General features: G+C 42.4%; 1 protein-coding gene across 1 annotated transcript in view; it reads left to right on the top strand.

The window, feature by feature from the left end:
* KHDC4 (KH domain containing 4, pre-mRNA splicing factor) overlaps positions 1 to 16,404 on the top strand; it is a gene marked incomplete in the record, with an annotated part of 2,214,276 nt that overhangs the window by 1,274,007 nt on the left and 923,865 nt on the right. The window contains 1 exon segment of the mRNA XM_044080154.1: positions 2,901 to 3,112. Within this exon segment, the coding sequence (XP_043936089.1) occupies positions 2,901 to 3,112 (212 nt within the window).

Raw genomic sequence — 16,404 nt, 5'->3', positions numbered from 1 at the left:
CAACATCTGGCGTTTGTAATAAGGCTTCTAACATGCCTAGGGTACACAGTAAACGAAAAGAAATCCCAACTAGTACCCTCTCAAATAATTACATTCCTGGGTGCAAGCTTGAATACAACTGTCCATAAGGCTTACCTTACGCCAGACAAACAAAGGCAACTGACAAAATACTTCAAACCAATGGCAACAAAAACCCAGTTATTTGCACGACAAATTCTGCAGGCTCTGGGGTTCATGGCATCCTGAATTCTACTAATTCCATATGCAAGACTGCATACGAGGAAACTTCAGTGGTATCTAAAAAGTTTCTGGAGCCCACATTGTCACAGTCTGGAAACAATGATTCCTCTCATTCCCTGCCTACAACAGGAGTTTCTTTGGTGGGTGGAGACATGTCATCAAAACAAGGGACTGTCATTCACTTTTCCACCCAAACCCTAACTACAGACTCATCAGACTATGCTTGCAGGGCCCACCTGGCTGGGAGATGCATTCAGGGCAAATGGAGCCCGAAACAAATGCATCTACATATCAGCCAGAAAGAGATGCTAGCTGTTCAGAATGCTCTGACAGCCTTCAAGGACTTACTTCATCCAGGACAACTACTGATAAAGACAGACAACACCACGGTTATGTGGTACACATGCCTCTACCCCCTTTGCAGACTAGCCATGGCATTGTGGAACACAGCTTTGACTTGCCAAATACATCTTCAAGCTCAATTCCTGCCAGGAAAACAAAATACTCTGGCAGACGACCTAAGCAGAAATCTTATGGATCCGCATGAATGGAAACTGGATCCACAAATCTTCAAAATGTTAACACGGAAATGGGGGAGCCCAGACATAGATCTATTTGCCTCTCCCCAAAATTATCAGCTGGACAAATTCTGCACAAGAATTCATCACAAAAAAGCATGGAAAGTGGATGCCCTATCCTTCAGTTGGAAAAACCTATCAGTCTATGCCTTTCCCCCTCTGCCTCTTCTCTCCAAAGTCTTACTAAAAGTCGGATAGGAAAAACCAAAAATGATCCTAGTTGCTCCGGACTGGCCTCGACAACACTGGTACCCACTTCTATGGAATATGTCTCAACTTCCCCCTTGGTACTTGCCTCAAATACCTCATCTACTGTCTCAGCAGAACAATCAAATTCTGCACACTCAGCTCCAAACTCTGAACCTAGCAGCATGGCTGATCATTTAATTATTCAAACAGCTTTCAGTAAATCTGTGATGGATGTCATTTTGGAAGCCAGAAAGCCAAGTACTAGAAAATCTTATGCTGATAAATGGAAGAGATTCTGTGCTTGGAACTAAGCACAAGGAGCAGACACAGCAAAGCCCAGTATTCCTCAGATTTTACAATATTTGACTGAGATGCTTGACAAGGGCCTATCTTTTTCTTCAGTAAAAATCCATGCCTCTGCCATCTCGGCTCATTACAACACAGAGCCTCCCCTCTTTTCTCATCCTCTGCTTAAACAGTATCTTAGAGGGGCCAAAAATTTAAGGCCTCCCAGAAGATCACCAACTCCTGCATGGGACCTCAATTTTGTGCTGGAAAAACTCACCCTGCTCCCTTTTGAACCAGCAGCTACTGTGGATATAAAATTTTTATCTTGGAAAACAGCTTTTCTCTTGGCAGTGACTTCAGCAAGAAGGGTTTCAGAACTACAGGCTCTCATTGCTATGGAGCGTTTTATTACATTTTACCCGCACAAGGTGTCCCTCAGGACCAATCCTTCTTTTATGCCTAAGGTGGTATCCAGTGTGGCTCTTAACCAGACAATTCACCTGCCAACTTTTTACCCAAATCCGCAGAACAAGGGGGAGCGGATTCTGCATTCACTGGACATGCACAGACAACTAACATTCTACTTAAACAGGACCAAATCTCTAAGAAAGTCTGAGCAACTACTGGTAGCATTTGCTGCAGGGTCAGAGGGGAGGGCTATATCAAAGCAGACTATTTCTAAGTGGATAAGTCACTGCATTAGTTTCTGCTATCTGCACCATGTTAAACCTGTGCCCAAGGGGATCAGATCTCATTCCACCAGGGCTGCCTCTACCTCAGCTGCTTTTCTCAGAGGGGTTCCAACCAAAGACATTCTAGAGGCTGCTACTTGGAGCTTTGTTCATACCTTCACAAAGCATTATCATTTGCCTCTCTTCTCCAAATCCAGGGCAGGCTTTGCCACTACAGTTCTGCAGGGCCTTATAGCTGCTCCTAATGCTGTTTATCTCCATCCTCCCATCCATAGCTTTGGGATTCTACCCAAATGTAATGACTGCAGCAGTGAAACACGAAGAACCATAGTACAGTTGTGTACACTTACCATAAATGTAGATGTTAGTGTATTCACTGTTGCAGTCCGGGTTACCCACCCGCCATCCCCCATTCTGTACCTTTTCTTTCCTACACTATACTCAAAAGCCTTTGTGGTGTATTTGCTTTTAGTTGAAGGTAAATTTTATGTTTCTAAGGTGCATTTATATATTTACTGTTTATTACATATTTTTGCTCCCCATTTGGGGGGCACCTGACATCTGGGGCAAGAAAAACTGATTAAAATGGCGTTGGCTGCCTGTTTTATACCCCTGACGACCTGACGTCATGGAAGAGGAGACCACACCCGACGCAGGACCCAAGACTTTGTTATTCAGGCCGACTGAGGGTAACCTGCCAGCAGATTACTGACATGTAATGACTGCATCTATGAATACACTCGAACATCTACATTTATGTTAAGTGTACACAACTGTACTTTGTACTTGCAGCCTAGGGGCTTGGTGTGCCCAATTTTCCTAACAGTTGTAATTGAAAGGTATCTTCACTGTGATCGTTTGCCACCTTTTTTCAACCATAATTTAATTTTGCTTCTGTTTTTTTTTTTCCTAGATGCATTATGTGCAAGATAAAGTATTTGTTGGACTGGAACATGCAGTGCCTACTTTCAATGTCAAGGAGAAGGTTGAAGGTCCTAGTAGCTCATTCTTGCAACACATTCAGAATGAGACTGGAGCAAAAGTTTTCTTGAGGGGGAAGGGTTCTGGATGTATTGAACCTGCATCTGGCAGGGAAGCCTTTGAACCAATGCACATCTATATAAGGTATGCACAAAACTGTGAAAGTACTTAAACCAATATGTTAGTTTTCTGGCTAGCCAGCAGAAGCTTAACTCGTTAAAACTGGCTTCCAATAGTTTTTTTTACTCTGCATTTAATACAGAAAGTTTTTTAGTACCACCCTGTATGACTGGAGTGTTTTTCCTCCAGTGTGACCTGCTGTTACTGCCATTATTTTACTCTGCTAGATGAGATGACTGGTCACTGTAGACTGTGCTCTTGTGTGCTGCCCTCCCCAATTTCTTTACACTTCATCTCAATGCGTTTGTTTCATTGTTTTTAATGTTGGGATGAATTTGCATCTGTGTCTGTTTGTGCTGGTCTTTTTAATGCTCTTTGTGCAGGTCAACTACTGCAGCCATAACTTTAAGGATATATGCCGTAGGTAGAGTTCTACATCCATGTAGAATTTAAGCACCCCCCCCAATGTGTGCTACATCTCCTACCCACCAGATGTCTCCAGCCATAACACCCTTTCCCATTTTTGCACATGGGGTCAAGGTGTCACTTCAACAGTGATCATCTAGAGCCAGGGTTCACACCACCAATTTCTCTATAAAAATAGATGTGTAGCTTGCCATCCTCATGTCTGTTTGCCCTGTGGTACAATACAATCCAACATTTGTTTGGTTCTTTGAGCCAGGCCACAAGTAGAGTACAGATATAAACACTCTAGTTGAGGATATTGCTGTTTGTACCATCTGTCTAAGATTTTTTTCATACATTTCTTGGGAACCAGTTGTTTCCTGGCAGATGTCCGGAGATTTTAGTCAAGCAGAACAAGTGTACTTGCAAAGGAGGAGTCAGTTTAATGGGCTGGCACAGCAGATGTGTATATTGTTTAGGCCTCAAAAGCAGTTTTGTCGTTTGTGACCTATATAAGGGATTTAGGTTGTAAATCCTAAAAGCCACAACGGATGCCACTCTGGTTTAATCTTAAATAGCTAGCACCTTCTGTCTGTAGAACCTCATTGTTGTCTGATAATGGTTTTCCTAATGTGTTTGTCTGAAAATCTTGCTCTAGGCCTGAAATGTCAGAGGATGCCCCAGGGCATTCTTGGTCTGAGGATGCCAGTAATGAGATGGTGCGATTACAGCTCCTGTGTTTGGTTTTTAAAGTCACTTAACCACTGGCAACAACCTTAAGGAGGCTGTTTTATGTCAGGTGACTCAGCATGTACATACAAACCAAACACGAAGCATAACTTTAGAACAGCGACTACTCAGTCCCACCTAGAGCGAAAACCCATAGTGATTAAACAGTGGGACAGCGATGCACCTCTGCTAATAATGCCTGATAACAGAATGCCAAACCAGAGGGATTCCTGTACCACGACCAAATTGTAGACTTGTCAAGTGTTCCGGGGGAGAGTGAAGGCATCTACAGTTAAAGCATATGCATAGACTAGTTTTCACTGGCTCATGGTTTCTTAACCCTTGTGCAAGGCTGACAGGCTGTGACCATATCAAGTCTTGATTACTTTAAGCATATCCCCACAATCACAGCAGGAACACCCCACCTGTCTTGGTCACAGATGTGCAAAGTGGTGGCTTCATGTCTGTCAGTATTGTTTATTTGTTCATTTGCTCTAATGCCTGCTTTCCTTCACCATTATCTGAAGTAGTCAATAACAAAAACACAGCAACGTCAAGCCAAACAAAGTCCAAACTGCTGATTTAATAAAATGAAGTGTTTTTCGTTTGCTTGCAAAGCGAACTTCATCAGATAACTACTATAGACAATACAAAATCGAAGTGTACTAAAATAGTACCAGGTGATAGATTGTACCAATCGGAACAAACATCATGAAATGCATGCATTTAAAGACACATTCCTCTTAAAAGCCACTACTAGCTACCAAAATTAGAAAAACTATACAATAAAAATAGGAAAAGAATAATTATTGTTAATGTATCCTATAGCTCATAATATTTACTTACTAAATACTATTTTGCTTGAATGTGTTTAAAAACACCACACCAAGATATAAATATTAAATGCAAAAGATGGCCAGAACTAAATTACAAGTATGTTAAAGTGGCCATGACAGGCACCCTCATCTCTGCAAACTTTTCAGTTTCAAAATGCAACTAATGGAACATGTTTCATTTAAGCCTGGAAAATTATAGACATTCAAATTAATTTGCCAAAAAAGTTCTAATTCCTCTAAGTGTAAAGGTAAAGGACCACCCCGATGTCATGGGGGACCTGGTGTATGATCATGTATTTAAATTTGTTCCTTATAGGTCAGAATGTGTTTTGCTAGGGCATTTTCAATTTTCCCTTTGGAAATTGCATACTGATGTTCACAGACTTTATCACAGAGTCTACGCTCCGTTTTGCCAATGTAAAACACGGGGCAACATTGGCACCTAGCTAAATAAACCACATTCTTGGAGTTGCAATTTAAACCTCTGTTTTAATTTTTACTGAATGTTGATGAAAAAACAATTCGCAACATCAACATGTTTGCAAAAATTACAGGATTCACATTTACCCATACCTATAATTTTAGGGGTACTCCTATGTTGTTCCAGCAAATTCTTTAGGTTTTTACCCATTCTAAATATCACTTTAGGGTGATCTCCCAATTTACTAAATAACATTGGGTTGATTCTAAATTCCCAGTTTTTCTGGATAATCTTAGTGATTAATTGACTATCCACAGTGAATGTAGTAATAAAACTCAAGTGAAAGTCAACTTTGCCTCTTGTGTTCTGTTCACCAAGCCTGTTTGTGACCTCTTGGATGTCCTTCATGGATGCATCTGCAGTCATAACAACTGGGTTGTCCTGTCGTCAGGCAGCCCTTCAGTCGGCCGGATTCCAAAGTCCGGGTCCGGCTTCGGCTGATGTCGCACTTCACCCGACGTCATCTCTGTTGGTCTTCGGGTATAAAGGCATCAGCCGACGCCATTTTCCTCAGTCTTTCTTGCCGCGTGGCGCCCGAAGCAGAAGCTGTTCGCAAGTGCCGGTCGGTCGGATCCAGAGATTACTTCTACCGAATACTACTTCGAAGACTTCTAAAGCTAAGTACCCCGTTGGGGAACCTTTCTTGCCTCAGCCGATGTCAGAAAAGTTAATAATTGTTTAACCTGTGGGAAACAAATACCTCATAAAGATTTCCACTCATTGCCTGCCTTGTTTAGGCCCAGCCCACGACGTAGCAGCCTGTTCGGCCTGTGCTTCTTTCAACCGACGAACGCTTAGGCGTCGGTCGGAGTTTGCAGAACAGTTTTTCGGTTCTGATTTTGCGTACATTATGCCGTCGGATCCTCCGACTTCCCAATCTGCCAAAAAACGCAAAGATAAAGACCGACACTCGCGGTCCGTGGTTTCGGCCGAAACCACGGTTAAGCAAGCCGCGAGTGTCTCGGTTTCGGCCGAAACCGAGAAAACTGCTCCAAGTACAGCTGAATCTATCTCTACAACTGAGACCCCTGCTACCACTCTTGAATCGGCCTCAGAAATTCTATCCACTACGGTGGTTGCCACTGATTTATCAGACACCATTCCCTTGGATGTCTCTACCCCAGCACGTGGTGCAGCTAGGCCTCCAGCAGCCATGTCCATTAAGGCCTTCGCCAGGGCTAAAGCAGCCAAGACTACTAAAACAGTGCCTGTTAAACCCCCCACTACCAGGCCCTCTTCTAGTTCTCAAATGCTTACTTTGGCAGAAGATTTAATTTCATTAATCAGAGGATCTCAACCTCACCCAGACAGGGCCTCTCAGCCCCCAGAGAAGAGACCTAGGGCAGAGCCCCCTGAGCCAGTGTCCTCTGATGATTCTGCTGATGAATCAGACATAACTGACCAGCCAGAGGCTCCTTTCTCCAATTTTGAAGATTCTGATGCTGAAGATTCCATTCCAGCTGCTTCCCCACCAGAAGAATTCTCCTTTGGAGAAACCTTACATGCCATGCGAGAGCAGTTCCAATGGCAGCAACAGGATTTTTCAGACTCCAGAAAAAGACTTAGGACCTTTCTGCACCTTCCACAGCACAGGCCCTTAGCTATACCTCCTGTTCTCTCTGTGGTGGATGATGCTTTCAATGATGTTTGCTCCTCTCCAGATTCTTTACCCCCAGCCCCTGCCAAACCAGACAGATTTTACAGGGTGCCAGATACTCATCACCACCTTTACAAGGCCCCACTTGCAGACCGCGAAACTATATCCCAGGGACCCAAGGCAGTAGCGACCATAGCTAAAAACCCTATTCCTTCTGAAAGGGAAGCAAGGTCATTAGACAGATGGGGTAAAAAGATCTACACTTCAGCTACTCTCTCAGCTAGAGCTTTAAACTGTCAGTTTCACATGATACAATACCAAGAGTTTATGCTTGATCAATTAACTAAAAAGCTAACCACTGATGAATCTCTTGATAAGAAATATGTATTAGAAATGGTAAATAACATACAACAGGTTAGTAACCATTCCTTAAAATGTGGCTATGATGCACTGGAGGCTTCATTTAGATCAGCCATGACTGGCACAGTGATAAGAAGGCATGCATGGCTAAAAGAGCAAGCTTTACCGGATCATGTTAAAGCTAAGTTGCTAGATGCTCCTATGGATAAGACAAGTTTGTTTGGTACACCTGCACAGCAGGTTATGAAGAAAATGGAAGAAAAGGCAAAATCTGTCCAAACGGTTAAAGATTTCTTGCAGGTACAACCCCCAAGGTTTAGCAGGAACTGGCCTGCCAAAAATTGGTCCTTTCCTGACTCCACAAGATCTCAAAGGGGCAGGAACAGACGTTCCAGAGGCAGAAACTAATCTAGAGGAGGTGCCTACAGAGGACGACAGTGGCAAGGTAACAACAGAGGCACAGACACAACCTCTGCCACTACATCAACACAACCACAGTGACTTACCCCTAAATCCGCCTACCAGGGAACAAATAGCAGCTCCTTTAGGCGGAAAGTTAACCTTATTTTCAAAGAACTGGCACTACATAACAAAAGACAAGTGGATTCTACAAACCATAGATCAAGGCTACCGGTTCCACTTCCACACTTTACCAGTCAAAAGAGGAATGCCAAATCTACCTCCAAATCAAAAAACAGAGGCTCTACAACAGATAATGGAGTTAGCAAACATGAGAGCTGTGGAAAGAGTGCCAACAGCAGAGAAAGGAAAGGGGTTCTACTCCAGACTATTCCTAGTTCCAAGAAAGGAAAAAAGTTGGAGACCAATTCTCGACCTGTCCACCTTAAATACATACATCATTGTCCCAAAATTCAAGATGCTGACCTTACAGCAACTTCTTCCCATGCTGGGCAAGGAGTGTTGGCTGGTAACTCTAGATCTCAAGGAGGCATACCTGCACGTCCCCATTCGACCAATCTGCAGAAGATACCTCAGATTTCTTGCAGGATCAGAGCACTATCAATTCTCAGCATTGCCCTTTGGCTTATCTACTGCGCCCAGAGTATTCACAAAATGCCTGGCATCAGTAATCGCCCATTGCAGACTACAGGGAATTCAAATTTACCCATACCTGGACGACTGCTTACTACAAGGGGACAACAAAAGCAAGCTGACAACAGATTTACAAAGGGTCATTTACTTGCTACAAGCACTGGGATACACAGTCAATTTACAAAAGTCAAGGCTGATACCATCCCAAACAAGGACCTTCTTGGGCGCGGAATTGGACACAGTGAAACAAATGGCATTCCTAACTACAGAAAAACAAAAAGAACTCCCTCTTTACTTCTTGGCACTAACAAAACTGAACAAGATAACAGCAAGGAAAGTACTCCAGGCCTTGGGCTTCATGGCATCATGCATAATCTTGGTCCCATTTGCCAGACTACATATGAGAAAACTACAGTGGTACCTAAAGAATTTATGGTCCCAACACAGACACAGCCTGGAAACAGAAATCCCACTAATTCCATGCTTAAAACAGGAGCTCCTATGTTGGGCTCAGGCATGCCAGTCAAACCCAGGCCTACCCTTTCGCAGATGTCAAGCAAGCCAGACCATCACAACAGACGCTTCAGACCTAGGATGGGGGCCCACATGCTGGACAAATGCGCAAGGACTCTGGACACAGGATCAACTTCACCTGCACATCAACCTAAAAGAAATGCTGGCAGTAAAACTGGCAATCTAAAAGTTCAAACCATTTCTCAAAGAGGGCCAGTTGATGATAAGGACAGACAACACCACAGTCATGTGGTACATCAACAAACAGGGAGGCACTCATTCCTACCCCCTATGCAGAATGACTTTGGAGCTGTGGACCCTGGCACTCAGCTACAACATCCAGTTACAGGCAATATTTGTACCGGGAAAAGAAAATACTCTAGCAGACATACTAAGCAGAACCACTTCGGATGCCCACGAATGGAAGCTGCACCCGGACATCTTCAAAACCATCTCAAAGAAATGGGGAATGCCTCAGATAGATCTATTCGCACCGCCTCTCAATCACCAGCTCAAAAAAATTCTGCACAAGGACATTCCACCCACTAGCATGGAAAGTGGATTCGCTCTCCTTCAGCTGGAAAGGCCTAACAGCATATGCATTCCCACCTCTTCCCTTGATACACAAAGTACTACTAAAAATCAAGGAAGAACGCCCAAGGATAATCCTGATAGCTCCAAACTGGCCAAGACAACACTGGTACCCACTACTGAGGAGCATGTCTCGGAACAATATGTGGCCAATTCCCCTGATGCCTTTGATGTTAACTCAGAACAACTACAGCATCATGCATCCAAACCTAAAACGTTACAACTGACTGCATGGAACATCACATAGCAGCAGCTAACACAGAGCTTTCCCAAAGAGTTAAAGACATTATTCTTGAAGCACGCAGACCTTCAACAAGAAGGAACTATGCTGGAAAATGGAAAAGGTTTGTCATTTGGAGTACTGAAAGAGGAAAAGATGTGTCAAACATAGATATGCCTAACATTCTGGAGTACCTGGCGAACTTCTTCATTCAGGCCTGTCCTACTCCTCCATCAAGATACATGCATCAGCTATTTCAGCAGAATACAGCTTTGATCCACCTGTTTTTCGCACCCTTTGCTCAGGCAGTTTCTCAGAGGAATCAAGAATGTAAAACCTCCAAGGAAGCCACCATTACCAGCTTGGGACTTAAACTTTGTGCTAGAAAAGTTGACACTATCACCCTTTGAACCAGCAGCAACAGCAGACCTACAACACCTGTCATGGAAAACTGCTTTCCTACTGGCAATTACTTCAGCAAGGAGGGTTTCAGAACTACAGGCCTTAATGGCGGTGCAACCCTTCCTAATCTTCCACCAAGATAGAGTGTCCATGAGGACTAATCCTACATTTATGCCTAAGGTGGTATCCAGAGTGTCTTTAAACCAGGCAATCCACCTACCTACCTTCTTTCCCAACCCACAAAACAGAGGGAAAGAATACTGCATACCTTGGATGTACATAGACAGCTACGCTACTACTTGGACAGAACAAAAAATAGCAGAAAGACTGACCAACTTTTCGTAGCTTATGCAACAGGAAGGGAAGGAAAAGCTATTTCCAAACAGACAATCTCCAAATGGATAGGAAATTGCATACGATTCTGTTACTCCTTCCATGGAAAACCAATTCCACAGAACATAAGACCTCATTCTACAAGGGCAACAGCCACTACCACAGCCTTCTTACGAGGAGTGGCAACCAAAGACATTATTGAGGCGGCTACTTGGACCTCCGTGCATACATTTGCCAAGCATTACAATTTGCCTCTATATTCCAGATCCCGAGCAGGGTTTGCCACTGCTGTACTGCAAGGGATCCTAAACACACCATAATTTACCTTTATCCTCCTCCCCTAATTGGCTATGGTATTCTACCCAGTTGTTATGACTGCAGATGCATCCATGAAGGACATAGTACAGTTTTGTACCTACCATAAATGTAGATGTCCGAACTGGATAGCATCTGCAGTCAGGATTACCCTCCCTCCTTCCCCTCTGTGGTACTCCTAGGGTGTTTACCCTCCTAATAGCTAGCCGGTGGGGGGGAGTCTTTTATGGTGTATTTGTTTGTATATATGTACATACATGCTTATGTTTGTGTTTACCTCTATCTTTTTGGAAACATTGGCATCTATCCAAAAATTTTAGCCTTCAAGAGGGCTACTGGCATCTGGGGCAAGAAACACTGAGGAAAATGGCGTCGGCTGATGCCTTTATACCCGAAGACCAACAGAGATGACGTCGGGTGAAGTGCGACATCAGCCGAAGCCGGACCCGGACTTTGGAATCCGGCCGACTGAAGGGCTGCCTGACGACAGGACAACCCAGTTGTTATGACTGCAGATGCTATCCAGTTCGGACATCTACATTTATGGTAGGTACAAAACTGTACTTTACCTAAATTAAAAGTACCACCTTGGGCCATACCTACTTGCTTAACACTTAACATAGGGTTATAAACCTTATTAAAACTCTTGGATTTGACCTCTTCTTTCAAGGAATCTAGTAAAGCTTCAAGGTAATCGAGACTCAGAAACATATTTTTTAATAAGTAACATTCATCCACAAACTCATTGTCCTGACTTACTATTCGTGCAGTCCTCACCAGTTGACCTTTAACAGCTGACCGTTTCTGATGGTGAGGGTGACAACTTGAGAAGTGAAGGAAGGCATTAGAATATGTGCTCTTCCTGTGGATCTTGGCTACAAAACATTGTTGTACTCTATTCTTTGTTAGCCAAGCATCTAAATAAGCAATCTCCTCAGTGTTGAACGTGGATTTGAATTGCAAAAACTAGGTTGACTGATTAAAATAATGTACTAGGTTATTACTGTCATCTATGTCACTTTTTAATAAAATAAAAATATCATCTAGGTAATGTGTATAGTATACTAGGGAATTATTCAGATTTTCATTTTTAAACACAAATTCCGTCTCCAAGTATGCCATAACTAAATTTGCTATCCTGGCTCCGCATGGGGAGCCCGTAGCTACCCCCACTTTTGCAAATAAATGTAGTTACCAAACATGAAGTAGTTGTTAGACAAAATTGTGTCAAGTAATTCTATTACTAAAGCAATTTTTGCCCCTGATGCTCCATTTTTCCTTAACATGAAACAAATGTACTCAATGCGTAACACGTGTGGAATACAGGTTTAAAGGTCTTTTTCATCCACCGTTAGAAAATTACATTCCTCATTAACCTGTAAGCTATCAATTTTACTCAGAAAAGACCAAGAGTCTTTACACACATTCTTCAGGTTCTAAGTATTTCTTCAGTATAGCATCAACAAATTTTGCACATGGATAGGTAGCTGAGCTATGGCCATCCACTAAAGGTCTCGTAGGTGGATCCACCAAACTTTTGTGAATTTTGGGGATTCCAAAAAAATATGGGAACCTAAGGTATAACAACATATAGTTGTAGATGTTTTGCTCAATCCTACCTTCTATGAATAAATCATGAATGCAGTTTTTGATCTATTGATGGGCTTTATTAACCTCTGTTCATGAACTCAGTTGATAAGCAGTGGTATCTAGTACCAACTTTTCATCCGTTCTGCATAGTGAGAGTTATCCAAAACAACCAAACCCCCTCCTTTATTCGGTTTACAAACACAGATATCCTGTGTCTTAGTAAAATTGAGGTACTCACGTTCATATTTACTTGTGTTATGTATGTACTTCCCCTAACAACCATTCTTGATGCTATGTCTAACATCTAATTTACAAGTGTGTTCAAACACTTGGAGTACAGGGTGTAATGGGGGATTGAAAGTGCTTGGTATATAAAAACTATCAGCCCCAGGTACATTCATAACATCCCCCATCAACAAGTTGAAATTCAATTTCCTAGTGAAAGTTTCAATGTCAAGAATGGTTTTAACCAAGTCCAGATATTGGGAGGGGACAAAGGCATGACCTTTAGCAAGGAACTCCACAATTTCAGAAGTAATTTGAACTGTTGAGTAATTATTACTTTAAAATCCCCTGCTTTGTTTGTAATGATCTCTGGGCCTGTATTGCTGAGAGCAATACCTGCTAACTCTTCCGTTTGTTGAATTTGCGGTTGCTCTTGATGATCTGGTGTATGTTCTGTTTCAGTTTAGCCCCTGAAAAATTGGACTGCTGAAAATTTTAATTAGGATGGGCGGTGTTATTCCGCTCTCGAGAGGAATTTTGTATCCTTTCACTCCTACGGACCTCCACCGAAACCTCACCAGTATCTAACGAATCAAGTTAATCAGGAACATTATTAGGAGAGACTTCTTCAAAATAATTGAGATTATTAGAATTATTATGGTTGCTGTAATTGTTAGGGTTGAGCCTGGCTCTTTCAAAAGGTTGTCTGATAGCATGGTTAGCCTGCTGCCAGACTTGAGCCATTGAAGGTGCAGGGAACGCTATACCTTGATCATATGCTGTACGGTCAAGTTGAAGCTTTTTAAGTTTATTAGCTCTGAGTTTTAGCATATATTGATCTACGCTCGAAAAAATTCGACTGCATTCGAATTTATAGAGTAGAAACTCTTGTCTGTTCTAATGCTGGTATCCAAATCCATGACCATTTTTATTAAACTCTCAACCCAAATGCTGTCATATTTCACCATGAGTTCCAGCATTTCAAAGCATTGCCTATCAAACAAAGCTACCAGGTCTCTATGGAAAGCAGATTCCGGTTCTATACCTGTGGGGTACTGGTGACGGCGTAAGCCCTTCGGTTTCACCTTGTTGGAAGAGGTCAAATCCAAGAGGTTTAATAAAGCTTATAACCCCATTTTAAGTGTTAAGCAAGTAGGTATGGCCCAAGATGTCACTCTTAATTTAGGTAACCAAGAGGTCACAAACAGCCTTAGTGAATAGAATGTAAGAGGCGAAATTGACTTTCACTTGAGTTTTATTACTACATTCACTGTGGATAGTCAATCACCAAGATTATCCAGAAAAACTGGGAGTTATTTAGAATCAACCCGATGTTTAGTAAATTGGGAGATCACCCTAAAGTGATATTTAGAAGGGAAAAAAACCTAAAGAATTTGTTGGAACAACAACATAGGAGTACCCCTAAAATTACAGGTATGGGTAAATGTGAATCCTGTAATTTTTGCAAACGTGTTGATGTTGCGAATTGTTTTTTTCATCAACATTCAGTATAAATTAAGACAAAGGTTTAATTGCAACTCCAAGAATGTGGTTTATTTAGCTAGGTGCCAATGTTGCCTCGTGTTTTACATCAGCAAAACGGTGCGTAGACACCGTGATAGTCTATGAACATCAGTATGCAATTTCCAAAGGGAAAATTGAAAATGCCCTAGCAAAACACATTCTGACTTATAAGAAACATAAATGTAAATACATGATCATAGGTCAGGTACCCCATGACATCAGAGGTGGTCCTTTACCTTTACACTTGTAGGAATTAGAACTTTTTTGGCAAATTAATTTGAATGCCTATAATTTTCCAGGCTAAAACAAAACATGATGTTCTTCGTGTTTCACTGTTGCAGTCATCACATTTGGGTTATCTGCTTGCAGTAGCCCTCAGTTGGCCTGATTATGAAAGTCTTGGGTCCTGCGTTGGTTGCTGTCTCATCTTCCGTGTCGTCAGGTAGTCAGGGGTATAAATCATGCAGCCGACACCATTACATCAGTCTTTCTTGCCATGCGGTGCCTGAAGCAGAAGCAGTTTGCTAGTGCCGGTCTGCCGACTCCTGAAATTTTCATTGTCGAGTTTCAGAACCGAAGTCTTCAACTAAAACCAAGAGTACCCCGTTGGGGAAACTTTTTCTTGTTCTAAACCGATGTCAGGAAAAGTCAGTAATTGTATTTCTTGTGGAAAGCAAATACCTCACAAAGATTTTATCATTCGTACTGTATTCCTTGCCTAGGCCCTGACCATGACGTTACTCGCTGTCGGTTTTGTGCCTTATTTAAGCAACGAACTATTCGTTGTCTGTATATTTTCGCTTCTAAATATTTTTGTACTGTGTTCAATTATCCAGATATGTCCTCGATAAGCCATCCGACTAACGACATTCTGAAAAAATGCAAAGATAAAGACAAAGACAGGCCGCCTAGGTCCAAAGCTACCGACGACACGTCTCATAAGCCCATCGCCACTTTGCCGGTACTCAGTGACGTGCTTTCGCAGCCCTTGATACCCGCTACTTCAGATTCTCAGGCCTCTAATGAGACCCATTCGGAGTCCGGTATGCCGCAAGATGCTTAAGCTGTGGAACCTGCGGATGTCTCTACCTTGTGGGTCCAGAGCCGCTGTGCAGGCACCGGCTTCTGAGGGTATATTCAGGCCCTACTGACTTGCATATTAAACAGATGCCATCTTCTTCTTCAAGGCCTGAAACTCTAACTATGCCTAGAAAACAGACTCCCAGACCACATGGTCAGGCCTCTGCCTAAAAAACAAATAAGAATGTCTGAAGACCTTGTTACTTTAATCAGGGGAAGTCAACCTTCCCCCTCTAAGAGACCTAGGACTGAATTTGCTTATGATACTTCTGACCAGGATTCTGAAATTTCTGATGTTCTTCGTGTTTCACTGTTGCAGTCATTACATTTGGGTAATCTGCTGGCAGGTTGCCCTCAGTCGGCCTAAATTCCAAAGTCTTGGGTCCTGCTGTCTTCTCTTCCATGACGTCAGGTCATCAGGGGTATAAAACATGCAGCCGACATCAGTGTTTCTTGCCCTAGATGTCAGGTGCTCCCCAAATTGGGAGATATATATATATATATATATATATATATATATATATATATATATATATATATATATATATAGATATATATATTATACCGAAGAAGCATTTTGCAAGTGCTGGTCGGCCGACTACTGAAATATTCGAGTTTGAGTTTCAGTCCGAAGTCTTCACTAAAGCTAAGTACCCCATTGGGGAAACTTTTTTCTTGCTTTTTACCAATGTCAAAAAAGTTAATTGTATTACTTGTGGGAAGCAAATACCTCATAAGGATTTCCATTTATATTGTATTCCTTGCCTAGGCCCTGATCACAACGTGCCTGGCTGTCGGTTTTGTGCTAGATTTAACCAACGCACTATTAAGCGTCGGTATATTTTTGCATCAAAGTATTTTGGAAACAAATTTAACTACCCAGAAATGTCGTTGGATAGCAATCCGACTACCGGAGTGCATAAACTCAAAGAAAAGGACAGAAAAAGGCAGTCGAGACCCAAAACTGATGACCAAGCTTCTCCTAAGCCAGTAGCCAGTACTCAATGAGGTGCTTTCGCAGCCCCTGATACCCGCTACCTTCGAGTCGCAGGCCTCTACCGA

The sequence above is a fragment of the Protopterus annectens genome, chromosome 8.part0, assembly GCF_019279795.1.
Source record: "Protopterus annectens isolate FY-2018-M chromosome 8.part0, PAN1.0, whole genome shotgun sequence".
Classification (NCBI taxonomy): Eukaryota; Metazoa; Chordata; order Ceratodontiformes; family Protopteridae; genus Protopterus; species Protopterus annectens.
The sequence above is the reverse complement of the archived record's forward strand: the minus strand, read 5'-3'. Positions and strand labels throughout refer to the sequence as shown.